This window comes from Kryptolebias marmoratus, linkage group LG6, assembly GCF_001649575.2.
Source record: "Kryptolebias marmoratus isolate JLee-2015 linkage group LG6, ASM164957v2, whole genome shotgun sequence".
In the NCBI taxonomy this organism is placed as follows: Eukaryota; Metazoa; Chordata; class Actinopteri; order Cyprinodontiformes; family Rivulidae; genus Kryptolebias; species Kryptolebias marmoratus.
In genome coordinates this window covers 5,231,322-5,258,958 of record NC_051435.1, presented here as the reverse complement: position 1 = coordinate 5,258,958, position 27,637 = coordinate 5,231,322, and the positions used below count along the sequence as shown (strand labels likewise).

General features: G+C 37.6%; 1 protein-coding gene across 3 annotated transcripts in view; it reads left to right on the top strand.

Moving 5' to 3' along the window:
- Positions 1-27,637, top strand: part of LOC108238544 (neuropilin-2-like) — a 106,160-nt gene that overhangs the window by 58,007 nt on the left and 20,516 nt on the right. For all 3 annotated transcript variants that reach the window (XM_017420702.3, XM_017420701.3, XM_017420700.3), the window contains exons 9-15: positions 1,625-1,800; positions 2,554-2,727; positions 4,621-4,765; positions 19,998-20,072; positions 20,639-20,803; positions 26,005-26,273; positions 26,688-26,784. In XM_017420702.3, coding sequence (XP_017276191.1) covers positions 1,625-1,800; positions 2,554-2,727; positions 4,621-4,765; positions 19,998-20,072; positions 20,639-20,803; positions 26,005-26,273; positions 26,688-26,784 — 1,101 coding nt within the window. The remainder of the gene's footprint in view (positions 1-1,624; positions 1,801-2,553; positions 2,728-4,620; positions 4,766-19,997; positions 20,073-20,638; positions 20,804-26,004; positions 26,274-26,687; positions 26,785-27,637) is intronic.

Sequence of the window (27,637 nt, the reverse complement as noted above, 5' to 3'; positions counted from 1 at the left end):
CATCGACTCCCACCGCTCTCCTGGATTAAAAGGCCCCGCTGGAAAGCTGCAGCTGAAGCACACAGAGGCAAAAATAAAACATTACAATTACATCTGTTCAGATTCCTCGCAGGTGATAAGTTTCCATGTATCTCACAGAGCTGGAGGGAGCTCACAGAGTCTGCCGTTGTTTGTTGTTGTTGCATTATTTACCGTAGTGAGGCACCGTTGCAAACATCACAGCATTAAACATTCATCTCCACAAAGACCTGAAGAATGTCACCATCAATCACCATCACCCCTCGCTGTCAGCCCTCTCTCTCCTTCTGTCATTCTCTTACCTTTCTATTCACTCACTGACTTTTCAGTTCATCTCTCTGCTTGACCTTTTGTTTATCTCTGTAGCGCCCCCTTCTTCTGTTGATGTAATAAACAACATCTCTTTGATCTGAAAGATGCTTTTTTTTTCGTTCATTCATTTATTTGGTAGATCTCCGGCTCAGTTCCCGATGCAGATAAACACTCACCCACTTCCTCCCCTCACTTCCTCCCCCTGCTCAGATAAAGTTATATGTCAACTTTGCTGCTGCAAAACAATAATGAAAGTAGGTGAAAAAAACAGCTCAGAGAAGCTCCGGAGTGCAACACATCAGTTATTGTTGTAATTGTTTGTGTTGCGGTAAAGCCAAAATTAACTCCAGACCTGAGAGTTTAGTTAGGCGGGAAGAGTTCTCATTAAAGAATAATGACAATGACATATTTTGGCCCGTTATCATTTGGGTCGAGATCACTTGAGGTTAAGTCGAAGAGCACGGCTTACCTCTTTGCTTTAATTTTTCAATAAATACTGAAGGATAATCTGATAGACTTCATTAGAAACCCCTCATTGTTATAAACAGATGTCATAAAACAACAATAAAATGGTGTTTGCAGTGTTGTGTTGCTGTGGAAACATAAAATGTAAGGAGAAGCTTAAAGGGGGAGGATTGTTTTAGGAGAAAAAAAATAGTTTCTTGTCATCCTTATTCAGTAATTTGATATTTAAAGTGGATAAAACATCAGCTGAAAATAAAAAAATGTAAAAATCTAGACAAAGTGCAACAGTAATGATCATTTTAAATCTACACAGTTCACAAACTTGATTCTCAAGGCTGCAAAGTGCATAACATTACTATTTTATCATACAATGTTCTTAACTCGCTATATTTCAGCTGCAAATCACTGACTTGAATGTCACAAAAAAGCTGCAACAGATTTCTTTTGTGCATTAAAGAAGTATTAATTAGGCAGCTGATCGAACTTGATGTTGTCTAATTCTGATTGGCTCTTTTACCCAGATCATTCCAGCAGCAGTTTCTGATTGAATATGATCATTTATTTGACATTTTATTTCCATGGACTAAAAATCAAACTCTGTTTAGTTTTTCCTTCAATTTTTCCATTTGTACTCATTTCTATCTATTTATTATCAGTTCTGTTAAAACAGAACAAGATAAAAGTGATTCTTCTTGATGCTTGTAATCTAACAAAAACCAAAATGATTTGTCCCATCAGTGTTTGATGAAAAACATCAGAAATGTTTATTTATGGCTTCATAAAATGCCCATATAAAGTAAAGTATTTGTTCTCCGTGGCTCCTTTTCAGATGCTCCCTGCTCAGAGCTACAAGGAACGTTGTCTGGGCTGCTTCCTGACTCCCAGATCTCTGCGTCGTCCATGAGGGACATCCACGGCTCCATGGGGGCAGCCAGGCTGGTGGCCAGCAAGACAGGCTGGTATCCCAGTCCAACACAACCCATAGCTGGAGAGGAGTGGCTACAGGTATGTAACTCTAACAGCAGTTTACACAAAACTAAAAGATTCTGCATGGTTTTCATACTTAACACCTTCAAGACCTCACCAAAGTAAACAAACTCATTTTCATTCTATTTTCTGCACATATCTCCTCAAAACTAGCATCCACGCTTTGTTTTTATTTTTTTATTCTGCTTAAGATCTAACTTATGGTCTTATTTGACTGTTGTGTCTTTGTTGCCACCTTTTGAATAAGATTTTTATCATGACCCAGATATAGTTGGCACACAAACTTCATGTGCAAATTGTTTGCAGATGTCATTAAGTTGACGCTTCTGTTTGGACCCTAAAAAATATTTTCTTGCCAAGCTATAAAAAGGTTAATTCAGTTTCTTGTTTTGACTGCTACCTTTAGGGGTCACCACTACAGATCATGTGCCTCTATCCCATCCCAGCATCCTCCTGTGTCACACCAACCCTCTTCATATCCTTCTTCTTCTATTTAACGTTCTTTGTCAAATTATCCAATATCCCTCCTCTGCACATGTTCAAAACTTCATCTCCAAGCTACCAGTAAAAAGCAAAGAAAAAGTTAATTCACCAACATTACCAAATGGGAAACTCACAGATCCATTCACATCTAGGAGAGATCCTCTCAACATCCAAATGCAAACCTGTTTCCTCTGTTTAACTACAAAATATACATATAAAACTGAAAAAAAAAAAAAAGATTTTAATTTATTCCAAGAGTCAATTTCCCATGCTTTTTGGAAATTGCAGGTGGATCTTGGCACTCCCAAGATGGTACGTGGCATAATTACCCAGGGTGCAAGAGGGCTGGAGGGCAGCACGAGTGCGGAGAACAGAGCGTTTGTCAGGAAGTACAAACTAGCGCACAGCTTGAACGGCAAAGACTGGAACTATATTATGGACAGCAAGACCGGGTTTGCTAAGGTAAATAACAACACCCACAAACATAGAAAATGAATCTAACACACACGTTTGAACTCTCCTTCCTTTGATAGTACTGTCAGTTCGCTCACATTTAGTTTGTTTATTGCCGCCTCTCAACCAGTCCTCATTGATATCCAAATGACTCCCCTCGCCTCGTCTTTCTTTTTTTCTCATTTATTTTATTTCTGCATCAGCTCTGAAAATAATTAGTTTTAATCATCTCCCTTCTCCAGCTTCTGTCTTTTTGTTTCTGAACTCTTTCTGTCTCTCTTTCACTTGTGCACTCATCCTCCGTCTCTCATGGGTGTTAATTAAAAATGTCTTTTCTGCATCACTACTCAACACTGTTGGCAGTCTTTCGCACCGTGAGACAGGGCACTTCATTCTCCTTTCTGAGACTGTCTTAAAACACTTTAATAGTACTACTGAATGTCAGGATTTTCCTCTCGATGTTAAAAATCCTGTTCTCTCTTATCTGCCTGTCTTTGTAAATGATCCTGGGAAAATCATCAAAGTCTTAAAAAAATGTTGAAACACAAAAAAAAAACAGGAGATGCAGTATCCATTCATGAAACCAGCAGCAATCCTATACAGTCTAGTTTGTAATAAATTCTTTCTTTTTCTTTTTTGCTCGAGGCTGCTGAGCCTCAAAGATTATTTAAAAATAAAAAGGAACACACTTGTTATTTTTTATGACTCATGTCATACTGAGAGGGGAAACAAAGCTGATTAGCTGTATTGTATGAATTTTGACAGGCTTACTGTTTTTGTTTCCTTTTGCCAGTACACGGAAGATAGTGAAACGTTTCAATTTGCTAAATTTTACTGCTTGAGATACCTTTAAATAGGGGTGTAACGATACACATAAGTCACATAGGTACAACAGAAGACAAAAACAATAACCCTTTCAGAACCAGAGACAGAAAAACTAACCAAGACTGTTAATAAGGAGGCTATAAGGTAGCAGGTCAAGTACAGCAAGGTAGGATTCAGTCATGGGTGGCCTCACAATAAAAAAAATAAAAATAAAAATTGATGTCATGGTGTTCTGTCTTATTCATTCAATTGGAAATAAATTGTCTTCCAGGCCATGTGTCAAATAAAAACTGAGAAATTCCAAAACTGAGAGGTATCTAACTTTTGTTAAGAAAATAATGCAAAAAATGTGTCCACCTCTTCTACACACAACTTGCCGCCTTGAAAGCAGTCTGTTCACTCGGAGCACAGGACCTCGACTCATCTATTCAGAAGGACACACACACATACACACACACACACTCCTGTTTGTTTGTGTGTCACACACCTTAACACATCCAGTCAGAAGGAAACACACACCGACAGAGTGATCACTATGCTGCTTTAATTTGTTTTTATGAGGTTTGATATGGCTCTCAGCATTCAAGGTGCAGCAGGAAAAAAAACAACAACAATCTACTTCTTTTATTTTCCGTCTAGCATCCAGCGTTGAACTTAGGCACTGTTTGCAGACACAGTATGCTCCCTCCCCATTCTGGGTTTTATCCCAGCTCTGGGCACAGCACATTCCCCTTTCCTGTGTGAGGAGGGCTGCACAGTAGTTTAGATAGCTTTATTGTGGCAGTTAGCAAATAAAAAAATAAACACCAGAGCATGCTATTCAGGAGGACAGAGGTGTTTGGCTGAGTGTAACGTATTTGTCATTTGGAGACTGTGTTCATCCAAGATATCTGTACCGTCATGGTTTGGTACAAATAAATTTACCATAAGGTTTTACTAAAACTCACCCTCAGCGTTCTGCTGCTGATTGATTTTCCTGTTAACTACTCAAACTGAACTCTATGTTACATAGAAGAAAAAGGTAAAAATGTAACTTTATTTTAACTTTTGCATTGTTTGTTGTTTGCTTTCACTCAGATTTTTGAAGGGAACAGCCATTATGATACACCAGAAGTGAGGCGGTTTGATGAGATTGTGGCGCAGCACATCAGAGTCTTTCCGGAGCGGTGGTCACCTGCTGGGATCGGGATGAGGATGGAGGTCCTCGGCTGTGACCTGCCTGGTAAGAGCCCACGTGGTAGCAGAAGGCTGAACACACTTAAAGAAGTGTTTACAATCTGGGAAGGTACAGTGTCTGGTTGTAATTCAAGGTTAGTGCCTGTGGGAGTACTCTATTCTACAACTGCACTGATCTCCGAACACCACGGTCATTTCAGTGAGGATGAAATCAGTCTATACTGCAAGCAAGTCACAAACAAGAACACCTGCTGATAATTAGGAGCCTGTAATCCGACAACACAAGCACAACAACACCTGGTCCGACAGCACAGGTCATACAAGCATGAACCTGATAACCTTCTCAAGTATTTACAATATGCTCTATGGCTGGGAATGAAAAATAATGTTTACTGCATCTGCTTTGTCAAATAAACACCTGCATACCATAAGATTTTACTCTTTAGGTAAAGCAGGCTAAATTATGATGACTTGTGGCCACATCTCTGACAATGAAGCTGCCGGGTTAGCTCAGGGTTACCAGGGTTTGTTTCTGAATCGGTGTATCACTGATTTTGAAATAAAATCTTTAAGAAACATAAACTGGTTGGTGGTGAATCACAGGCTTGACATTACCCCATGCCTCCTTAAACGATCACTCAGTTTGGGGACAACTAACAGTTAGCTCTGTAGCTCTGCACAGACTAATGGATTGCAACAATGTGTTTCCATTTCAGAGATCCCCGCCTCTAATGCTAGACTATAACAGAGCGATGTGTCTATTTAGGTTGGTCAAATGTCATGCCTTTTCATCATCTATAGGGGTTTTGCTGTGTATGCTGAGAAACATACTGCAAACAGTTTCCAGTTTTCAGTACAAGACTCAAATACAAAGCTGGATTTAAGTCAGTGTGCAAAACAAGCAGAGAAAAGGAGAGCTTGTTATCGATTAAAAAATCCTTTTTGGTAGCTAAAAAAGCTTTTTTGTTAATAATGTGTTGCTTGGGTTGGTGTGTTCAGTTGATTGGTTTAAGATGGGATAAGTTGAAGACATATTTCTTTTATCCATGTCACTGTCTGAGACACAAGCTGAGATTTGTGCAGAAACCATGTGGCCTTTTACAGAAAATAACTAATGAGAAACCATGCAAGTACAATTCTAGGAGAAGGGAACAGAGCACTAAGCTTTAGGGAACTCCTGCAGAAAAAGGATGGGATATGGACATTTGTCTTCACCAAGACATTGTAAATTACATTTTTTTTTAAAATACTACATTTAAAAAGTCCTAGAACTAGAAGTTATAATATCCCGATGTCCTGAAAAACTGCAGCTCTACTTAACCTTTTGCACCACATTTGAAGAATATCATCACAAATTCATAAATTTTGTAAGCTAACAGATTTTTCACTGATTAATGTGACCCTGAAAAATGATATCAGGTTGAATTTAGGAACATATTTATATGGATTCAAGCATAGTGACCCATAGAGTGGAAAAGGTTAAATGCACTGAAAATCAAACCATGAATCTCTTTGACATCTTTGTATTTTTCACTTTATTGTTTTTGTCCGCCTTTGTGCATGTCGAGGTATGTTTGCATTGCGCTTACAGATTCCGTACATATAGTGACTAAAGTTAATCATCTTGCTCAATAGGAGGCTTTTCAACATGTCTGGGCAGGGATTAAAATGTCTAGGTCATGGGACTCTTACTAATAGTGGCCAGCTGTGCAATACACAGTGTTCATGCTCTATTAGGTTTGTAGCATGTTTCCAGTATGTAGTGAAGGATTAGCCACAGTTCACAATGAGCTCAACGATGGATTTTATGATCAATCCATGATCAGTACTGTTAAAAATAAAATCATTTATTTCTCATTCAGTTTGAAATATTTCCTCTTACTTTGGGATTAGGGGAAATGAATATATAGAAAGGGTGATGATTTAACAAAAAGATATGAATTCACTCCATTCGTCTCAGTTACTTTACTGAGTTGTGTAAGAGCCATTTATTTTAATATGTTTTTGTGGTATGGAACACTTTAACCGTGCAAAGCAATTATTTTTCCTGCAGCACAATAATTCTAGGAAATAAAGCAAGTCATTGTAGAAATGCTTTTACATTTATGACTTGTGCCATAAAAATAAACTACATAATGACACAATGGATGCCTTGTCAGTAAGTTTGCAACTTTTTTCTTAATGCCTGTGCCATAATTTAAAATAATCAGGACCCAGTTCCTGATTAAATCTAAAACTGTAACAGCTCCTACATGATGTCTTCTTCTGTACAACTATTTTTAAATGGCCCTCTAAAAAAGATGCTGTAGTGGCCAGACTTCTCCCCTCTCTTCTTTATGTGTCATCTGATTTTAATATCTTAGTTTGTAGCGACATGTGGCAGGTGAAGACATGAACAGGAAATGACACGTACCTGCTCCCTGTGGACAGAATATGGGCTGCTGGCTACGACTGATGGATACAGTTCTGTATTTTTGAACTCATGTGTGCAGGCTGGGAGAGAAGAAGAGCCCGAAGGGAACAATATATCCCAGATGTGTCAGGCCAAACCAGTAGGCTGCTCATGATGGGGACACTAAAAAATAGAAGAGTACTCTGTTTATTTTCTCTTAAATAACAATGATAATTTACCAACTTTACCAGCTGGTGTAAAAACTAAAAAAGCAACATTTTCAGTCATATTTTGTTTTATTTTAGAGAGGAATTTTGTTTGTTTTTTTTTTGTTTAATTAAGAATCAGTCCTAGCAACCGTTGAAGGAATGCATATTGCTTATTGCTTTCAGGCCAGAGTTTAAAACAAAGATAATAATATCTGATAATGTTGTTTTTGCCGTTCTAGTCAAACCTTGCAAATGACATTATGCATGATTTTATGTGAAACTGCGAGCGCTCATGTGATCTTTTGAAGTATGTATTATAGATGACTCTCAGCTTTCTAACACACAAGTTTTAGCACAATATCTGTAAAACTGACTGAGTAACAGACATTTTTGTTGGCTGATGTCAGTTAGCTGTGGTGGCCTTCTTGAATGGGGTTGATTCCAAAAGTTAATCAGTTGTAGATGTACGTTCAATTATTCCTTTCTGAGAGTTTCATTCAAATCTGTGCAGTGGTTCATGACACAATTTACTGAAAAAAAACAGAGTTAAATGTAACAGTTAATAGTGACGTTTTAAAAACAGATTTTGAAATATCAGTTAGTGCTCAGAGCATGAATTAGGGAGGAATCTCAGCTACTACCACATGAAATTTTAACTCAATATCTGTAAAACTGGCTAGTTTTTTAGTAAATTTTGTTTTTGATTGAGTGCAATTCAATTCAGTTGTAGATGTTTATCCAATTTCTACTTTCCGAGAGTTTCATTAAAATCTGTTGGGTGGTTTATGAAATATTTTGCTAACACTACACACAAACGAACACAGAGACACCAGCAAAAACATTATTGCCTCTGCAGCAGAACATACAGATTGGATCTGCTTACTTATGAACTTAATTAAAACCATTTAACTCTTTTTTTTTTTTTCATTAAAATTTTGCTTTTACGTTTGACATTATTTGATCTTCCCCCCAAGTCAACAGAATCCTTAATGAGACCACAAAAGGTTACACGCTTCAGCTTGTTCCCCAGTGGAAACTCACCAGCAGGAAAAAAAAAAAGTGCACATATTGATGTAAAACCCCTTCAAGCAAAATAAAGTCACAGAAAAACTAGGATTTTTGGCATAAAATGTATGCATTTCCACTACTAGTGTTACCAGTCGGACTGACTGGTTGTTAAATGATTGGACTGGTCCTGTTTTATTTGGTCCACACACCTTGCTTGTGATTACATTTCAAGCGAATCACAAGCAATCAGCAGCCATCGCTGCAAAGATCAGCATCTTGACTGTTCGACAGTTGCACTGATTGTCTGTTGGTCTCCCTGTTCACGTCTGCCTGCCAGATGTTTGCCCTCTGGATGTAATCTGTGCATTAGACATGATAACAGTTCATTCCCACTTCACTTGAACACCATAGCTCCTGCTACCAACCTTTAAATACAACCATACAGTGAAATGAACAATGAAACTTTACCATCTGTTTCTGATGCTGCTAATAAAAAAAATCACATTATTTACAGCGACAATCGTTCTCCAAGAGAGAACACAAAATCTGAGCAAAGAAGAAGAAATGTTTCCTTTTTTTCTAGCTTGTGTGTAGGCTTGTTCAAGCAGTTAAGTTTGAAAAGAAAGATGAAATATTTAGCAAAGCATCAGCCTCAGTCCACTGAACACAGCTGTTTATACAAGACACCGCCACACAAAAATGCAGAGACATTCGGCTCTGCTGTGCTTAAGTGGCCTTCTCCTAGAAATTCACAGAGAGAGGGAAAACTTCAGATTGGAAGAAATCTATAAACTAAATCTATAAGTTAAACTGGAACAAGGACAGACCCTTTTAACTGTAAACATCTTTTCCATCCAAGTGAATTGACAAAATGATACAAAACCAAATATTTCTTTTTGTCAAGCATGACATCCATGAGCTAAGCCACTGTACTATTTTCTTTTTAAATATCAGCCATATGAGTTTTGTTTCTTCTTTGAAACAGATGTCTACACCGTTAACATGTATAAAAATAGATGAATTGGGTCTATTAACCTCCATTGTTCAAAATTGAAGTAATTATGTCTGTTTTTTTGGGTGCTGCCATGTTGTCCCCACACTAGAACTGATGGGCTGGATCATCGATACAAAAGTCCCGCCTACGCATCTTCCCAAATTGCTAACAGGCTGACAATCACAGTGTGACATGGCACTTTTTTAAAACTCTAACTTTTTAAAAATGCACATTTGAGCATACATCAGCCATGTTGGAACAATGTAATGTAACATGTAACAATTTCTGGTCTACGAACTTCCAAGCTCACAGGCCCCCCTCAGGGTAAGGCCACTTCCCATTATGAAGCATGTAAAGAACTCAACTTGTGCCCAAGTTTACTTCCAGCTTGTCTTGGCACAAACAAGAAACAATTTAGCCTCCCAAATTACTGATTTACTCCAAAACAACGTGCAGAGTAGTTAGTTGTCTTGTTTACTTTATTTACCATTTAAATATACAGACAGAGAAATTGCTTTTTCCATTACTGCCGTTGCATTGTTTTCATTTTCCACAATCAAGTGCGCTGACCTAACAATTTCCTCACATGAGTGAGACAATCTCAGCTCCAAAATCCAATTCAAAATTACAGAAACAGGGTTCTTCGGGGCACACAATAACGCAGTTCAGCATCTCATTACTGTGCCAAACCTTCGGTGCAAATACAGAAACAAAAGCCAAAAGATTACTACTTATTTCCAATCATTCACGCTAGCTATGGAGGCAACGTGTAATTTAGGTCTTGTAACCCCAACTATTGGATGTGAACCGACAGCTTATGAGCTGCCAGTTCTGTTTTAAATGACTGAGCTATCAGAACATCTGTTATGCTCTCATCTCTTTCAGTCCACACCTATCTGTTGGCAGGCAGGCAGGCACAGATGCACACACACACACACACACACACAAAACACCTGTTTGGCATGAAGATTTTAAAGGGTTTGTTCTTAGTTGTGTAAATACAGGCTTTGTATCTCATCTCCGTTGACAGCTACAATGTTCTAGAGTATTATGGGAGAGGAACTTGAGCAAAATGACAGAAAAGTAGCAACAAACCAGGACAGAGACTAAAAGAGCTTTATGTCTTTATTCTCAGGGTAGCTAATAACTGCTTTGTATTTATTCAAGTGTTCCAGCTGCTCTGAGGTTCATGGAAAACTTAGATGCTGCCAACCAGATTCTGAGAAACAACGTGTCTTTGCCTCTGTGTTCCAACTTAACCACAGTGATTCACCTAAATGGGTACTGCAGCATTACTCATGGCTTCTGATGCCTTCAGTAAGAAAAATCTACATGTCGAAGGTGGGGCAGTCATATCTTAAATGTTCATCTTAGAAATGCTTCTACATTAGTGTGTACATTTTTGCAAATATGAAGAAATGCTTCACCACATACTGTTGAGGCAAAAAGTCCTAGCATGTCTTAAAGGAATGCAGATTACCCACCGCCATTCAGAATTTTATTTAAAATCATCTAGGTAATAAATGACAAAGTTAGAGCTGTTTTCGTCAACCTTTAAAAATAAAATTCTGCACAATCTCATAAGATATTGCTAGATGTCATGCTTACAGCACGTATTGGCAGTTCTCATCTGAAAAAACGCACATTTAGTGTGATACATCTCTGTAAAACTGCATGTTTTTGATGTGATTAATCAAAACTCGGTTTGAAACACAAACTGCCTCCAATTTCTACATTGCACACTTTTAATAAAGGTTAAAGAAACAGTAAGTTTTGAACTCCTCAAATGCAGTGGGAAATTAAAGCAAATAATTTGTCATTTTTATCTGGATGAACTTGTCCCAGAAAAAAAAACCCACACATGTTGATGGCAGCCGAGCGTTGTAGAACATTCTGGAGTTATTTTGCTCCTCCGGGTTTCCAGCCAATCGTTTGAATTTAGCCAACTATTTGTGAGAGTGAGTGTCAGGTCCAGCAGCGCTGATTATTATCACATGTGAGCCGGGGCTCCGGTTCACATACCCTCATGTGATCAGTGGGATGTGTCCTCAGCTACACCCGCTGCTCTGCCTTTTAAGCTGACTTTATATACTCCTCATTTTACTGGAGACATTTAAAGCACATTTTTAGAAAATGGGCTGATCAAGACCAGCATAAACAGTAAACTAAATGTATGGGAGCTATTATATCAGTGTATTTATTAAGAAGAAAACTAAGAGTCTCACAGAAATGCTTCAGATCTATTTCTATTTTTTGTGTAACTAATGGCAAAATTTCTACCTTAGATTAAAGTAGAAATATATATTTTAGGGAAAAAACAAGCCTGGGTGTAAATATTTGTGGCTTCTGCTGTAGTTAGTCCATCTCCTGCCAAGGCTCCCATAACAAGCCCCCACCCTGGTGTAGACAAACACACACACACACACACACACACACACACACACCATCTCATATTACCTTCGCTCTTTACCTCATTTTACACATGAACTCACTCACTTATCACCAAAAAGGTTTTTTTTTTTCAAAGACAGATCTTTATATTAAACTGCAGCATGTCATAAAAAGTGAAGGAAAAAAACCAATTCTAAATTAAATGAAAACGGATCTTTGCCAAGTTTAAAATTTAGTCGAATTCAACCTCTAAAGAGCGCATGTTACACCAAGTCAGTATTTATTCAACAAGAAATAATCAAAAGCTGCAGACACAGTATGTAAAAAACATCAAGTGCATGCTTACTGCTTCGAGCAGCCCAGTGCTGACTATTAGTATGCTCTTGATTAACTGATAATCAGTAACTTTAAGCATGCGTGAAGTTTTTGATCTGAGGCCTTATGGTTAGAACAATGCTGAGGAGGAAAGACACTCGATTTCAGTTGATGCTGTCAATAAATCATGTAATCAGATCATTTCCATTACTTTGTGCAGTAAGGTAAATTATTCACAAATGGAAAACATTTAACAGTTGCCAATCTCCCCAGGAGTATGTGTTTCATTAAGTTCATTCCAATCATATAACACAAACGTCTTGCCAAACTACACTTTGCCATAGATGACCATAAAAAAGTCCTGAAAGAAGCAAACGCTACGTAGGTCCTTTATCAGGTCAAATCTAAAACAAACACAAGGGTTAAAAATATGAGCTAATTTAAAATCTTACTTTCAGATGGTACAATGAATTGGTGATAGAATACTAAAAACAATGGTCCTGTAGCCCTGCTGTTTTGCTGGGCTTGTTTTCAGGATGTTTTGATGGTAAGTGGCTGAAATGCAAAAACACAATCAGACAAGAAAATAATTTTTGAACCAAACACAACAAAGTTTAATTTACTTTATGACAGTTCTGCTCCTTCTCTTCCTGTCTAGTGATATCACACATGGAACCACTTAGAGCTGGACTTACTGTACATTCATTGTGGTTTGCTTTGTGTTCATATGTGTCTGCCTGCAAAAGTTATTGCCAATATAAATATTTAGCCTAGATTTGCTGTGCCTTTACAGTTTTTCCCAGATATGTCTGCATATTTTTTCCATTTATTTTCCCATCTCTCCATTCTTTTATCCAAACGTCCTAATCCATAAATCCACATGTTTTATTAAAAAAATGTTAACTATAGAACCATATAGTGTACATGCTAGTGTCTTCTCATCTAAATTAGACTAGCAGTCCACATTTGATAGAAGCAAATAACAGTTTATGAGCTAATATTCGGCCTGTGGCTCAAAGTTAGCATTGCCAAAATAATTTAAACTGCCAGTATTAAATATCCAAGTGCAGCATTAAGGTCCCATTCCCACACAATTTTAAAATGTATATTTTTTTGCTATGTTTGCACCTTCCATCCACAGGCAAACTGAGCTTTGGTGCGAAAAAATAGGTTATTTTTAAAAGCACTTTCCAAACAAAGTGAAGAATTTTAAAAACTGAACTTCTGGTGGATGAGTGTGAAAGGAGGCAGAGCTGTTCAGAAGCAACAACAAGCAGCCTTTTTTCACTTTTATATCACTCTGTGTCTTAGAAACTCCTTTTTTATTATTGTTTTGTTCTTCTCCTGTTTTATTTTTTGTGATCTTGTCGTCAAACTTTCATTATGAGCTGAAATGATTGAAAGGAATCTGTAAACAGTATTTATGAATATAAAACAAGTTTGAGGAGAATCTTTGGCCAAGCGAGGTTTCTCCGTATTTTAAGACGATGTTAATGAGAACGTTGCTGATACCTATTGCCACAGCAGTCAAGGTTTTTGATTAAATGCGTGGGCCGAGAATGTAAATGAAGAAAAAAGTAAAAAGAAAACCGTCTTAAAGAAAATCCAGAGTAATGTAAAGCAGGCATAAATTTGCAGCTAGAAGGCACTGATGCTGTAACTTTGTGCCTGGACTTGAATTTATGGCAGTTCCCTTTCAGAAAAGTTTGCAAAAAGTTGTTAATGATCCACATAAACTTAAAGTTGTGCACCTTGAAACTGTCTGTACCACTACCAAACAAAAACAAACTACATCTTATCTTATCTTTAAGTAGAAGAATGAATCAATCCTTACTGTACCAAAGAGATGAATATAATCCCGAAACATTACTGGCGCCTCCCATTCCAAAATAACTTGGATTTTTATGCATCTTCTTAGTGAAAATGCAACAAGTTTCTGTCATTATTCTCAGCTCGCTTTTGAAATAAAGACCAGAAGCTAAACTGCCCTGGATTGTAAATAGGCCACTATGTTAGATTGTTTTTCTTTTGTGCTGAAGAGTGTTCAAGGATAATGAAGGAAATCTATGATTATAATGTTTTTCTTCATGATCTAAATATCTTAATGACAAAATGTGTGGTCTTGGAGGAAGTTGAACCCTGTTTTTGTTGCAGTTTATAATTATTGGTGAGGCAGAAAGCTGTCCTTTCTCTCTCCAGGGTTCTTAATGACACACTTAGCTTTTTTATTTTTTTTCAAACTTAAATCTTCTTTGTAGCTTCACTGATTTTAGCCTTTCAGAGCCACAAGTCTCTTTTTAACATCTTAACGTGTTGTTGTACATCTCCTGACACTTCAGGCTACCATTATAATCACATGCTTTATGGTGCTTTGTGGCACCGAGGTCTAATGAGCAATTCACTGTCAGTAGTTTCCCGACATAAATAGCATCTTCATTTTTATCATCTCCGCTGTCTAGCTTATGGCTTTCCCCTTCGGCCACACTTAAAGTTTCATTATTGCTTTTTATGTTGCATGTGTATTATTTAGTCAGCTGCAGAAACTTGCATCTTAAGGTCCAGTGTTACACTCCAGATATCACTGGTTTCTTTTTGTACAATGAGATAATTAGGCAATTAGTGTGCAAAAAAAAAATATAAAATTCACCATAAAGAAGTCATTTTCCCAACCACTCATCCACAGAAGAGGCAGTCGTGATTACTCCGCCACTTCAAGTTACGTTCAAATCAAACCTGCAGTTGTACTTTCTAAGAGTAGTTTTCTGATTTGCTATTCAGATCGCTGGCGTGATTTTCATCCAAAAAAACACTCAAGATTTTTCACCATCGCTTCTCATTTGATGTAATACTTTAACATTTAACTGCCTTGCTTTCTGTAGTGCCACACTAAAAATGCTCTTACAAGTTTTCTGTCACTAAAAAAAAAATCCATTCATTCCTCTTCATACTAAAACTGCAAAAAGAACAAATCTGGTTCATTTTGGTAACTCAGAGCTGGATCATATATAGTCCAATCCAGTCATAGGTTGTTTGGTTTTCTGTCAAATAAACAATGAGTTAAAATGATCAGTTTGTATCATCTGATCTAAACTCGTTCATAAAGAACAACCAAAAGTCTGGGTTATTAGACAGTTAATACTTACATGAAGTTGGATTTTTTCACATTCTTTCAACCTTAATAAATGGCACTTTGCAATAAATAAAAAAAAAAAAAAACAACGGATGCTAGTTTTTTGTAAAGGGATGCATATTGTCACCTGATTTGCATCCTAAAGTTTTAAACAAAGATTTTGCAAAATCTGTTGCTGTTGAAGTATGTGTTGGGAATGACTCTCAGCTACTACCACTCCAAATCTAAAGTCAATATCTGTAAAAATGACTGAGTTACAGTCAGGTTTGTGTTTTCTAAGGTCAGTTATCATCAGGTCGACTTCAAAAGTTGCACAACAAATGATTTCTGCAGGTTTCATTAAAATTCTGCCTGTGGTTTGTGAGATATTTTGCTAACAGACAGTCAGACATACAAGCACAAACATGGGCAATTGCCTACTCTGATTTTGAAATGGCAGTAAATTTTCAGCCCTAAATAATATTAATATTAAAATTTACAAGCAATACATTTTTTGTCTTTGAGTGTGTCATTAAATTTTAAGCATGTAGATATTTATACTATATTGAGTAAAGTATGCAGATAAAAGTCCACATGATGTTTGGCAGATTTACACTGAGTGGGGACCTGCATTTCAGAGTTAGAGTTCAGTACATCTGAACATTTTTCAGACTGCACCATTTGATGAAGTTCCAGATAACCTTTTTTTATGTTTGAGTTCATAGTTTTCAATGAGCGCCTTTAAAATGACAAAGTATCTACACTTCATAATGGCATCCACCTCAACTAGTCTAAATAAACAGTTATCAATAGAGTTTTATAATAAAAAAGGAAAAGAAAAAAAGCTTTGGCTTTTAGTCCGTCAATCCAGTAGTCATTAAGTAAACACAAGCATGTCACAAATAATTGAGTAGCACCAACCTTCCCTGTCTTCCTCATAAACACACACTCACACAGAGTGTCAGGAGCCATTATTTAGGCTGACACAGGTGGATTTATACCCACAGCTCTCTCCATAATTGAACAGATTTTTCTGTTTCCGTTTCACCCTGCTCAGTCAGCAGCTTTCCAATGAGCCCGTGGGCCTTTGCGGTGACACCTCCTGTTTCTCAGTTTGCTGAGTGCATCTGTGTGTTTGTGTTTTTACACGAGAGTCAGAGAGTTGTGGCAGGTTCCTGTAGCTCAGCGGTGGTCAGGAGGGCTTGTCTAAGGCAGCCTCTCACTGGGCTGTTGGAGACTAGTTAGCATGTCAAATTTGCTAGAAAATAGATGAATTTTTTTGTTGCACTTTCATTGAATTCTGGGTGTTTGCAATCAAACACTGAGCTGAGCGGCCAGTTTTTGAAAATCACAGCCTAACACGGATTGCAAAACTGTATTCTTGCTTGTGCACAATGTTTTGTTGTCCACCGCCACTCACATCATAGCCACCTCAGTTCTCTTTGTACCCACTTTGGCAGCCACCCCCACATTTACAGTTTATTCAGCTGAAGTACCTTGTAGACTTTCAGTGACCTTTTAAGACCCCACAGAAACCCTGATTTAGATCTGAACATGTTTTCTGTCAGAGGAGAGCTTCGGTGTAGGTGTCAAAATACAGCTCTGGAGCTTTGAGACAGGTTGGAGACACCCACGACAAAGTTCAAATGGGTCTGAGATGTCCAAGATGACTTTGTGACTTTGCAGAGGCGTGCGACAGAACTGCACAAGGACATTCTGGAGGCTCTCTCCTGAATACTGATCGTAAACTAGTTGCAGCGCAGTGAGATACTACCTCAAGAAATGCCCTTTTTTTGTACATCACAGTTTGAATCCTCATGATAGGAGTTCTTCTGCTGTACCACTGTACTTTGTCCTTACTGTTTATCCCACATAAGTGGTATTTCTTATAACCACTGCACTCATAATCATAGAAAATGTTAAACTTAAAGTAACTTATTTAAATTAATGAAGTGACCTTTACAGTGGCCACAGAGAGGACCCTGATGGATAGAAAGAGGTTGAGGATGACAGGTGATGAAGCCAGTGAGGAATGGAGAAAGTAAAGGGGTGGGGGTGGAGGGGAGTGTGTGTGTGTGTGTGTGTGTGTGTGTGTGTGNCAGCACAAACTTTAAATGAAGTCCAGGTCTGGGAAAAGCCTTTTAAAGCAGGGGGGTGGAGGGGTGTGTGTGTGTGTGTGTGTGTGTGTGTGTGTGTGTGTGTGTGTGTGTGTGTGTGTGTGTGTGTGTGTGTGTGTATGGGGGGAACTGAGAATAGAGTTAGACAGGTGAAAAAAAGATGGAGATAGAAATAGGAGTGTGACAGGATCTGTGTGTGGTCACTAATTAGGAAAATGGTTCTACTCGGTGAAAAATGTTCTGGACTCTTTTCTGTCTTCCTGTCTCCTATTTCCATATGGAGGGGAGTAATTACTGCATTAAAGGGCACCAAATTAAAACATGGAGCTGGTCAGCCAGTGTTAATATCCATCTTTTGTGTATGAAATTGTGTTTTGAAACAGCAGTGTTTAGTTTTACAGAAACATTCTGCATACTTTCATTGTGAGCAATCTGTTCAAACAACTGAAGTTATAAACAGCAGCTGAACTGATAAACCCAAAGCTGTGGAGAAATAAAAGCTATTAGGAAAGGCTAACAAAAGCTGACACTTCACAATCTAAATATTGCACGAACTGAGACTGATTATCATATGACTCATGGAAACATCTACGGCAACTGAGCAAGAGATAAATCAACAATAGTTTGAAATTTTCCAAGTCAATGGTTTAAATCTATTTTGAAACACTAAACTGAGGCAAGACATACAGAGCAGCGCTGAATGGTTCAGAGGAAAACGTGAGATCAGAGAAAGGAGGAGAAGAAGAAAACACAATCTTAGCAAGAAGAAGAAAAGAGACATGGGCAGCAAAAGCAAAGAGCGAGTGGAAATCAAAATATAACTCTGTGAGAAGTGACAGAAGGAGAGCGAGGGAGGGAGTTATGAAGAAGAAAATTGCAGTTGTGGTAAAACAGAAACAACACTAGATAGGATTTCACTTGTCTGTCTCCCATGCCACAGAGGCACAAGAAGCTTGATTGTGTTAGTGAGAGAGTTGAAATATGTGTTTATCTGTGTAGGTTTCTTTTTTGTGGGGGGTAGGGGTTCTTAAGAAGAGCTGAAAGCAATCAAATGTACTTTGAGGACAGACAGATTGGGTGTGCATGGCAGAAAGTTAGAGAGATGAAAAAGGAGGCGAAAAGAAAACATGAGAAGAGTGAAAGTGGTGAAGACAGAAGCAGATTCTGAGACTAATTTGGTGAAAGGTTTGGGGTGCTGGAGCCACACAACTCAGAAAATATTCTGCTCCATTACATCAGCATCCAGACACACACAAAGTTTTTCCTCGTTGTGGGAAAAAAGCTGGAAAAGCAGACAGTTTAAAGACTTTTAACTAACAACAGAAGACATTTTTTTTAAGATCAAACACCTCGATGCTGCCATATTTGTCTGTCCAGATTTGGGTTGACAAACTCTTGTTTAATACAGTTCTGCTTCCACGTCAGCATTTATCACCCTAACATTAATATGTTGTATGTGTTTGTATGTTCAGAGGCCTGTTTTAATATATTAATTGGGTCTGAGAATCAGGAGTCCACAATCCTTCAGATTGTGACATCTTTATGGGCATTTAAACGGCAAACTAAGATTTTGTCCTAAGATTAGGGTTGAATTGCGTAACAAAAAGCTAATCATTGAGCACACTGGCCTAAAGCACAAAGTTAAAATTCACTGCAATTTCATGTTGATGGGAGGCAGCAGCAAGACTTTAGGGTAAATCCTCCAACTTGGCAGATTTCTCAAAAAGTATCTGTAACCCCTTTATTTAATTAAGAGCAGGAATCTGTGAAAAAGCAACTACTAGTCAAAGTTTGCACCAAAAAAGGTTTGCATTTTTGTCCGTACTCATATCTCTTTTAAGCAGTGGCATGATGTGACTCTATAAAATGGTCATTACTCCATCATTTTTTTATAGTTTTAGGCACGGAATGTTTTTCTGTTCCTGTTTATTCAAAGCAACATTCCTGTTGTTTGTTTGTCCTCAAGAGACTGACTGGATATTTGCTTGGTTTTGAAGACAAACTGGTTTTTGGTGAGAAATGCATGAAACCGGCAGTAATGTCAGCATTGTAACCATTCCAAAAACACACACACAACACCAGAATTTAAACCTAGGTCTCGTTATTCTGAGCATAAATGTAAAAATAAAAGACGCAGATTCTATATGTGCGATGTTTATGCTGATGTTACCGTTAAAACAGCAGTTGTTGTTTATTCAGGGAGGTTTCAGTTCTGCTGCTGTGTGGATTCTGCATGGTAAAACAGTTGTTACCAGCTTTGCAACAACAAGAGAAAAACTTTTATTTCTGCTTTTGAGACACTAAACATACAGAACACCTTTTAGATAACAATTATTCTGAAATCTTGACCCGTCTGGACAGTTTATGGTTGATTATTAGTAATTTAATCATCTCTGCCTGGACACTTTTTTAGCTGCAAGTTCCAAAAACACCTCAAAGTCACGTTCTCATTCGAGAGCCAAGGTTCAAATTTGAAAGTATAATATGTTTGTATTTTTTATTCTGTCAGTTCAAAAGATTTTTAATAAAACAATAAAAATGGGAAAAAAGGACAAGAAGCTTTTTTTTATGCTAATAGAGGTGTCACAATTAAAGGAAATGTGAGATTAACATCAAAGTGACAATATAAAAAATTAAATATCAGTGTTAATTGTGCAGTTAATGTGCTTCCTTTCTCTCATCTTAACAAAATTCTCTCTTGTTCTGTGTATAAGTTGTATTTTTTTTTTATTCTTCCTGTCAGAAATCACCACTCTACCTGACACGGTGACTCCCACAACTCCCAGAGTGGAACAGACAACTTCTGCAATGAGACCAGGTGAACACGCCGACGCTTCGCAGCGTCTCCACTTTAACAAATGCAGATTTCTTACAAGCCGTTATTTTATTTATTTATTTTTTTGTTGCCTGTCTCTCACATCCACACACACTCACGCTCTCGAGGTCAAAGTCATGATGTCACTGCGCACCACGGGGCCTCTGGGCTTTGAAGTCTGTTACATTCAAGAGTCCCACAGGAAGCTCTGTTTGAGAGAAAATAAGCTCTCGCAGCCAGAGGATCTTAACCTCCTCATACACTCAGACACACACTGGGAATATGATTTCACAGCTATAGGTCAACTGACTGTCAGGCGAGACGCCTCGGCGGAGTTTGGTTAAACAGCAGTTTTTATCATTTGATTTCCCATCTTTCTTTCTTTTATTTCTCGCCTTAAACTTCCCACAACTACTGTTCCCTTTGAAAAAAGGACGCGTGTGTTTTATTCATTGGCAAAGAAACAGAAATTAAAAAGTTACAGAAGACGTGTTCAGTTCAGTGAAAACAGGTCAGCTCCCAGTCATATTTATTTACGATTGTTTTTGTGTGTGTGTTTAAACTCACAGCCACCTCGCCGTCGCTGTCAGCTGTGTGTGACTTTGAGCAGAGTTTGTGCGGGTGGTCGGCGGACCCCCACTCAGGTGTGAGCTGGTCCCTGCACACAGCCAGCAGTGGGCCAACTGGACACGGCACACACGGGACGTGGCAGGACCTGTCGCTGGGCTCAGACAGTAAGAACAACCAGATACTACAGAACACCACATACATATCCATCTGTGTGATGTTATTTATTTAACTGGTTATATTTTACAGACTGCAGCAGAAAGTTTTAGTTTCTATAAACATAATCCTGTGATATGAGGCTCAATGCTTCATGTCTTTGTGGCTGCTGTAAATTCAGTCACACACACAGTTCTGCTAACTAATCATTCACTTATTTCTGCTCTATGATCATAACAGCCCAGCATGTCTACACAAGTGACCCATCAATCTCATAAATTCAGGAAACTTGTTTTTGTTATATCTTCCTGCAGATATAAACTTACTTTGCAAAACAAAACTGAGAAATTTCGATATTAGGGCCTCAAGGTTTTACTCTCTTCCATCTTTAACAAAGATAAAAATAGTCTTTTATTATTATTTATCTGCTTGATATTTTTAAAGTTACTTTTTACAGATCGCAACAATATGTCTTCAGCCACACAGCTCACTCATCACACTGAGACTACAACTGAGAATTTACTTTTTTTCCCCAGACAATTTTCTTATAATTTTGACTACTAGACTAACTAGTTTCTAACAGCTGCAGCCCAGTGATATACTACCTTAAAAGGAAAGTAACCTGTTTGTAACAACATTACATTTTTTGTAGTTTCATAGTTGCTTTTTATCAAAAAAAAAATAAAAACATGCACAAGTTGCTTTTCTGCATTGGCCAGTAGGTTAATACAATAGTTTCAAAAGAGATTAGATCTTTTTACAAAAGCATAAAATCCATCTGCTGCATTAGCAATCAGCTAAATTTAAGCAGAAAAACTGACTAATCAAATGTTGACAAAAATTATGAGTAGCTTGATCACAATGAGTTAACTCAAAGAAATGGTTGCTTATCTGTGTGTCACAGAGCTGCTCTGCAGAACTTTTCCCAGCAGACTTTCCACCTTTTAAAACTTTCAGAGGGTCAGAGCCCATTCAAAGGATTTATTGGATCTTAACTTAAACATCCAATGTTTCTGAAAGCTGCCTGCTCCAGTTTGTCTTTGCAGACATTCTTCATTTCAACAAGTTTCTCATCTTTCAAACAAAGAAAAGAAAGCACTGTCATGTTGAGATTCTGACCTTCCTCAGCACAAAGCCTTCTTGAGCTAATTAACAACAAAGCATTTGTCTTTTTGTGGAGTATTTTACATCCCAGCGCTGCTAGGAACCACTGGAAGCAACCGTGATGCAAGGATTTCACTCTGATCTGTGAAAAGTGTGTACCATCTTAATTAGAGTTTAGGGAAAAAATGCTAGATTTACCAGTTTCACTTTCTGTAACCTAGTTTATCAAGTTTATTCTTCTTTCTACCATATTTCTTTCTTTTCCAAACAAAAAGCAGATCTTTAAAAGATTTTCTTCTTGAAGTTTTACTCCTACACTAGTCCTCATTTTATTTTCGTCTTTAAGCACCTTTGTTCCTCATAATGATCTTGCTTCAACCTTCCTCTTTGTCCTTTCTCTACTAGTTTTTTTTAATCTATCATCCATTTTATTTGCCACTAATGTCCCCGCAAAAAATCTCTTTGTTCCCAATCCTAGTCATCTCATTTTTCCTTGTTCCCCTCACGGCACTATGCCTCGTTCAATCCATCCCTCCCTTATAAGACGTTCACCTCTTTTTCAACTCCTTTGTATAATTTCTGCATTTTCCCACCACTTTCTACCTCCAGCTCTTTCTCACTCCATCAGTCTGATCACCCCTTTTTCTCCTCGCTGACCTCTCCTCCATTTCCCTCAGTGGTACTTCCCCTTTTTACACATCTGTGCGTCTTTAATAAGAGAGCAGGAGGATAAGCAGGACTATTTTATCAATCACACTTACATTCCCTATGCCTCTCCAACACACACACACACCTTATCATTAACTTACACATCCACTAGGTGCACACACAGAGCCCAGAGCGGTCAGATAAGTCAGAAGATGGCTTCGACAGAAGTGCTGCCTTAGCGTTCCAGTTCTCCCTGAGGCTCCACACACACTCACACACACACCCTCACTCACTACAACTTGAGGTGGGACTCTCCTTATGTTTTAGACTCGCAGTGTGTGCGTTTCGTTCACACACGCCCACTCGACCTTGCCATGCAGCAAGGTTTTCCTTGTATCTGTTGAAACCATCAGGTTTCTGGTTGACTGAGCAGCTCCTCCGTAAACAGGCGGGGCCGTGGCATAAGGCAAAGCACCACTGCATGTGTGTGTGTGTGTTTTCAAACATTTTCTGCGACGATGTGAAATTGACTTAGCAGCCTCCCTGTCTCCATGTTTGACAGCAACATGACATTAAGTCTTGTTCTACAGTAGCATTAACGTGGCACCCCGTCTGCAAGCTGTCTCCATATGCAAATCAAATCTGCAGCCCCTTTTTAGAGGTTTCAAAGAAAAACGTCGACCCAAACAGAGCTAATGAGACTTTATTTTGGTCTCAGACTATAATTCCTCACTGAATGGGGCTTTACATTAAGAGAAAGCTTTAACAGTAGTAGTTATGGCCAGTTGAATGGTCACTGATAAGTAAAGAATAGATTGAAAGGCGATAACGGGACAGCACTGACCCTTTATAGTGATAATAAGGTGATCCATCTAAGATGTGTCTCTGGTGTCACCTCATTAAAAACTCAACACTGTATAAAATTTCCAGAACTATGCAAAAGTTTTAATTGAGCTCTTATTTCTTAATGTTTTGCGTTTAGTGAATCAAACTTATAATCTTTTAAAAGGGATCTTGATTAATAGTTCTTGAGGTTTTCTTTTCTTTGGACTTTGTCTGCTTTTTTATTCAGTTTCAGCCCCTGATCGATTTTAGACAAATGTTTAATTTGTTAAGCTACATAACTGTGACTTATAAAACATTTAGGCATAAATGGCTCCTAAATTCAAGGGATGAATCAGTGTCACGTTGACAATCTAACAAAAAACACTCCTAAATTGGATCTTTAAACATTTTGTTACCACCAGCCTGTCACAAAGATATACTTGGCTCCCATTTCTTATTTCATAAATAAATAAAATAGCATTTAAGCAACAACAAGGTAATTCTAAAACAGCTATTAGATGAAAACTTGATGTAAAGTAGGTGACCAGTTAAAGGTACTGTGTCAGGTCTTTGCTGGATTCATTCCTGTTTCTTAATGCAGAGTTTTTGGCCTAAAAAATAAAAGCTGCAGAGACTCATGACCTGACTATGTTGCTGAAATGCACAAACATTGAGTTTTGTCTAACTTTAATTTGTTTTTTTACGCATTTATTATCAATATTTTATTTGTAACAGTTATAGCTAAAGATGCTAGTGGCAATGGTTTTTAAACTTCATTTGATTTCTTTAAATCCTCCTAAACCCAACTTTGAGAATCACATGACTTTCAGACACTGTTAGTTAGTTTTTTAGGCCTGATCTTTGTCTATTTTTCAACTTTTTAAGCACATACTGCACTGCATCCTGGTCAGGTTCAAAGACTGAAAAGAAGTAAAAAGTAAAAAAAAAAAAGCATCAGATCTTCAGAGAAAAACTTTAAGACTCTCAGAAAGCCTGGAGAAATATTGATTAAGACTACTTAGAAATACAAGAAAGTTTGTCTCCTTTGAAGCAAAATATAAAGAAATTAGAGGTGGATTAAAACTTGTACACTGTTAAAATACACATATTTTGCAGATGTAAGGTGTACGTCTTTACAATAAAACTAGCTGAAAAGTACAAGATGACTGACAGATAAACTCACACACAAAAACAGATGTAAACATAAACACGGAGTGAAAATCAGGCTAACATTTATGTACAAAGACAACGCCGAGACATTCGCTTTTTTTTTCTCCCTCCATCCCTCAGAGCCAATTTTGCATCTCTGCCTATTCCTCCCATGGAGGGTTGTTAATTAATTCCATCCCTTTGTACATTCGCCAAGATCAAACGTGGAACGGCAGAAAAACACTGCAACTTTTCCCTAAGTGTACTTAATGAGCAACGGTAATTTAGGTCCCCCTTCTCTCAGTGCCTCCAAGTGAAGAGCTGAGGTACCTCAACCCAGATGCATTATTTATTGAGCTTGAAGTACTGCAAAATCTGTCCGTTTTTCTTCATGTCAAAGCTCCAGAGGAAGATAGATAGATAGATAGATAGATAGATAGATAGATAGATAGATAGATAGATAGATAGATAGATAGATAGATAGATAGATAGATAGATAGATAGATAGATAGATAGATAGATAGATAGATAGATAGATAGATAGATAGATAGATAGATAGATAGATAGATGAGTCACCTTTTTTCATAGTCCTCTAACTGCCCTTTTTTTAGTTTATTCTGACATTTTTGTGCCCATAATTTCAGCTAAATGGGGTCGATTGAATGAAATTCTTTTATAAATGATAGAGTGAACACGTGCCAAGAAAACTGTTTTACCGCATACAGAATGATTAGTTATTGGTGGTGGTGTCTGTGTGTGTGTATGAGCCATCAGCAGCCATGATGGAATGGCAGCATGATCTGCAGTTAAGCCTGAAGAATGGTGGTAAATGGTAGTATTAATATTTTAGGCTACATGTCAACATCACAAATCAGGAAATGTGGGCAAATATATATTTAATGTAGCAGATGCTGTTTTACAGAAACCTTGTGAAGGTGCTGTTAATTTAAATGAAATTTAAACAATAAAGTTACTGTGACATTTTGTACTTTTTGACCAAAATATAACAGGTGCAACCTACACAAAAATTACAAGTTCTTCAATATTGTACAGAACGTAGCAATCTTTGGATCTTGGTTTAAAATGGAGCCAACTTCTGCCACACTAAAACAGTTTTTACCCCCAAAAATGTTTTTATTTATCATTTCTGAAAAAAAAAAAAACAGTGAACACAGCACTGTTTCTTGAAATGTCCTTATCCACACAAAAACATTAAAAAAAAACAATCCAGATTTGTTTGTGGTGCAGAATACAACAAAAACAGGAAACGAGCATGGAGCATGCACATAAATCTGCATGCTGGGTATGAACTGTAAAATTTATTTCAATGTAACCACTCTTTTTATGAAAATTATAGTTGATTTATTCATTTGATGGTGTTAATTTAAAAATAATACAAGTTATGTAACCAACAACATATATTTTACTTGTAGTGCAATAACATTTACCGTAATGTAACACCGTCTTTGTCTTTTATCCTACTAGATTTTTCAGGGAACTACCTCCACCTGGATGCAGGCTCCCACACCCAGCGCAAGAAAGCCCGACTGCTGAGCCCTGAGGTGGGCCCAGAACGAGGCCCCCTCTGTCTCCTGTTCTACTACCAGCTCCAGGGGGAGGCACTGGGGACCCTGAGGGTCCTCCTGAGGGACACCAACCTGGAAGACACCCTCTTATGGGCACTCAAAGGTGACCAGGGGCCTCACTGGAGAGAGGGCCGAACCGTCCTTCCCCAAAGCCCCAAAGAGTATCAGGTAGGCAGCTGTTTTGTCACAAAAAATGGTGGTTTTGTGAGATGATAACATTTTACTTATTTATTTTTTTTATTTTTTTGTTTAAGGTAGCTTTGTGAAGCTGCAACCCTGTATTTATTTATTATTTAATCCTGACCCCTAACGATATTCTTCATGTAGGTGTTTAGGATCCCATGCTTTAAAAAGCACATGTAGAAAAGCAATGTTTTTTAGGCTTTTTTTATCACTTTATTTTTATTAACATTTTCAGAGTTTTTTAGGCTTTTATTGTGAAACTGCACAGTAAATTATTGTAGCTATGGCACACGGCGCTGTTGTGCCACAGACAACAATTCATCTATTCTTGTTTGTTTCAAATAAACAAGCAAAAAGCTGAGCTAAAGAAAAGCCTGTGTCTTTTTTTATCTGTTACAGGTGGTGTTTGAAGGTTTTTTTGATCATCCAACCAGAGGACACATCAGAATAGACAACATCCACATGAGCAACACCATTGAGTTGGAACAATGTGCTCGTAAGTCCCACAATCTGTCTACTCATCTCTTTTTTTTTCCTGATATGTTTTTGTTTTTATTGGACTCCAGATCAGAGAGGGGAAAGGGGAGAAAAACACTAAAAATTTCTCATTTATACTCATACGCATCAAAAAAGAAAAGAAAAGGAAAGAAAGTAGGGCACAAATAACCTTTAGGCACGGATTTTAATCTATCTTTCATTAAATCTCCCTCAGTCTTTTCCTGTACCGATCCATCCTGCTGTTTCTTCATTCCTCTCATTCCTTCTCACCCTTATTGTCTCTCTCTTTATCCAACTTTTAATATCGTCTCCCCCAACGTCTCAGACATCAAGAATCAAAAATAAGCATAAGCTTGTGTGTAATTCCTGGAGAGCAGAGCTTTGTTGGATTCAAAATGCCTCTGAGGTTCTTCACAGCAAAAAAACAAGATGACCCTTAATAACCATGGACTTTTCTTACGTTACTGGAGTTAATATATACAGAAAAAAAATCATACTTTCACATATACTCACATGAGCTCAGACAGAGAAGCCTATTTAACATTTATAGGATCTGAGGGGATAGTTTAATAAAAGATAGGATTATGTTTTTATATACTAGATGCTGTTTATGAAAGTCAGTTCATCTTACTTATAAGCAGGTATTTCCACCTTTTGTGCTTCCTTTTGTTTAAGATTTAGCTGGGAAAACAATCTGACTAATCAAAAGTGACTTATTCAGTTGTATGAAAGTTTTTCTTAGATTTATATATTTATCAAGAAATTAAGAAATGCCTTTCTTTGTTCAAGATTTTTCATTTTGTGAAAGATACCTTTCAGAAAATTTATAAACATTTATTATATTTCTGAAC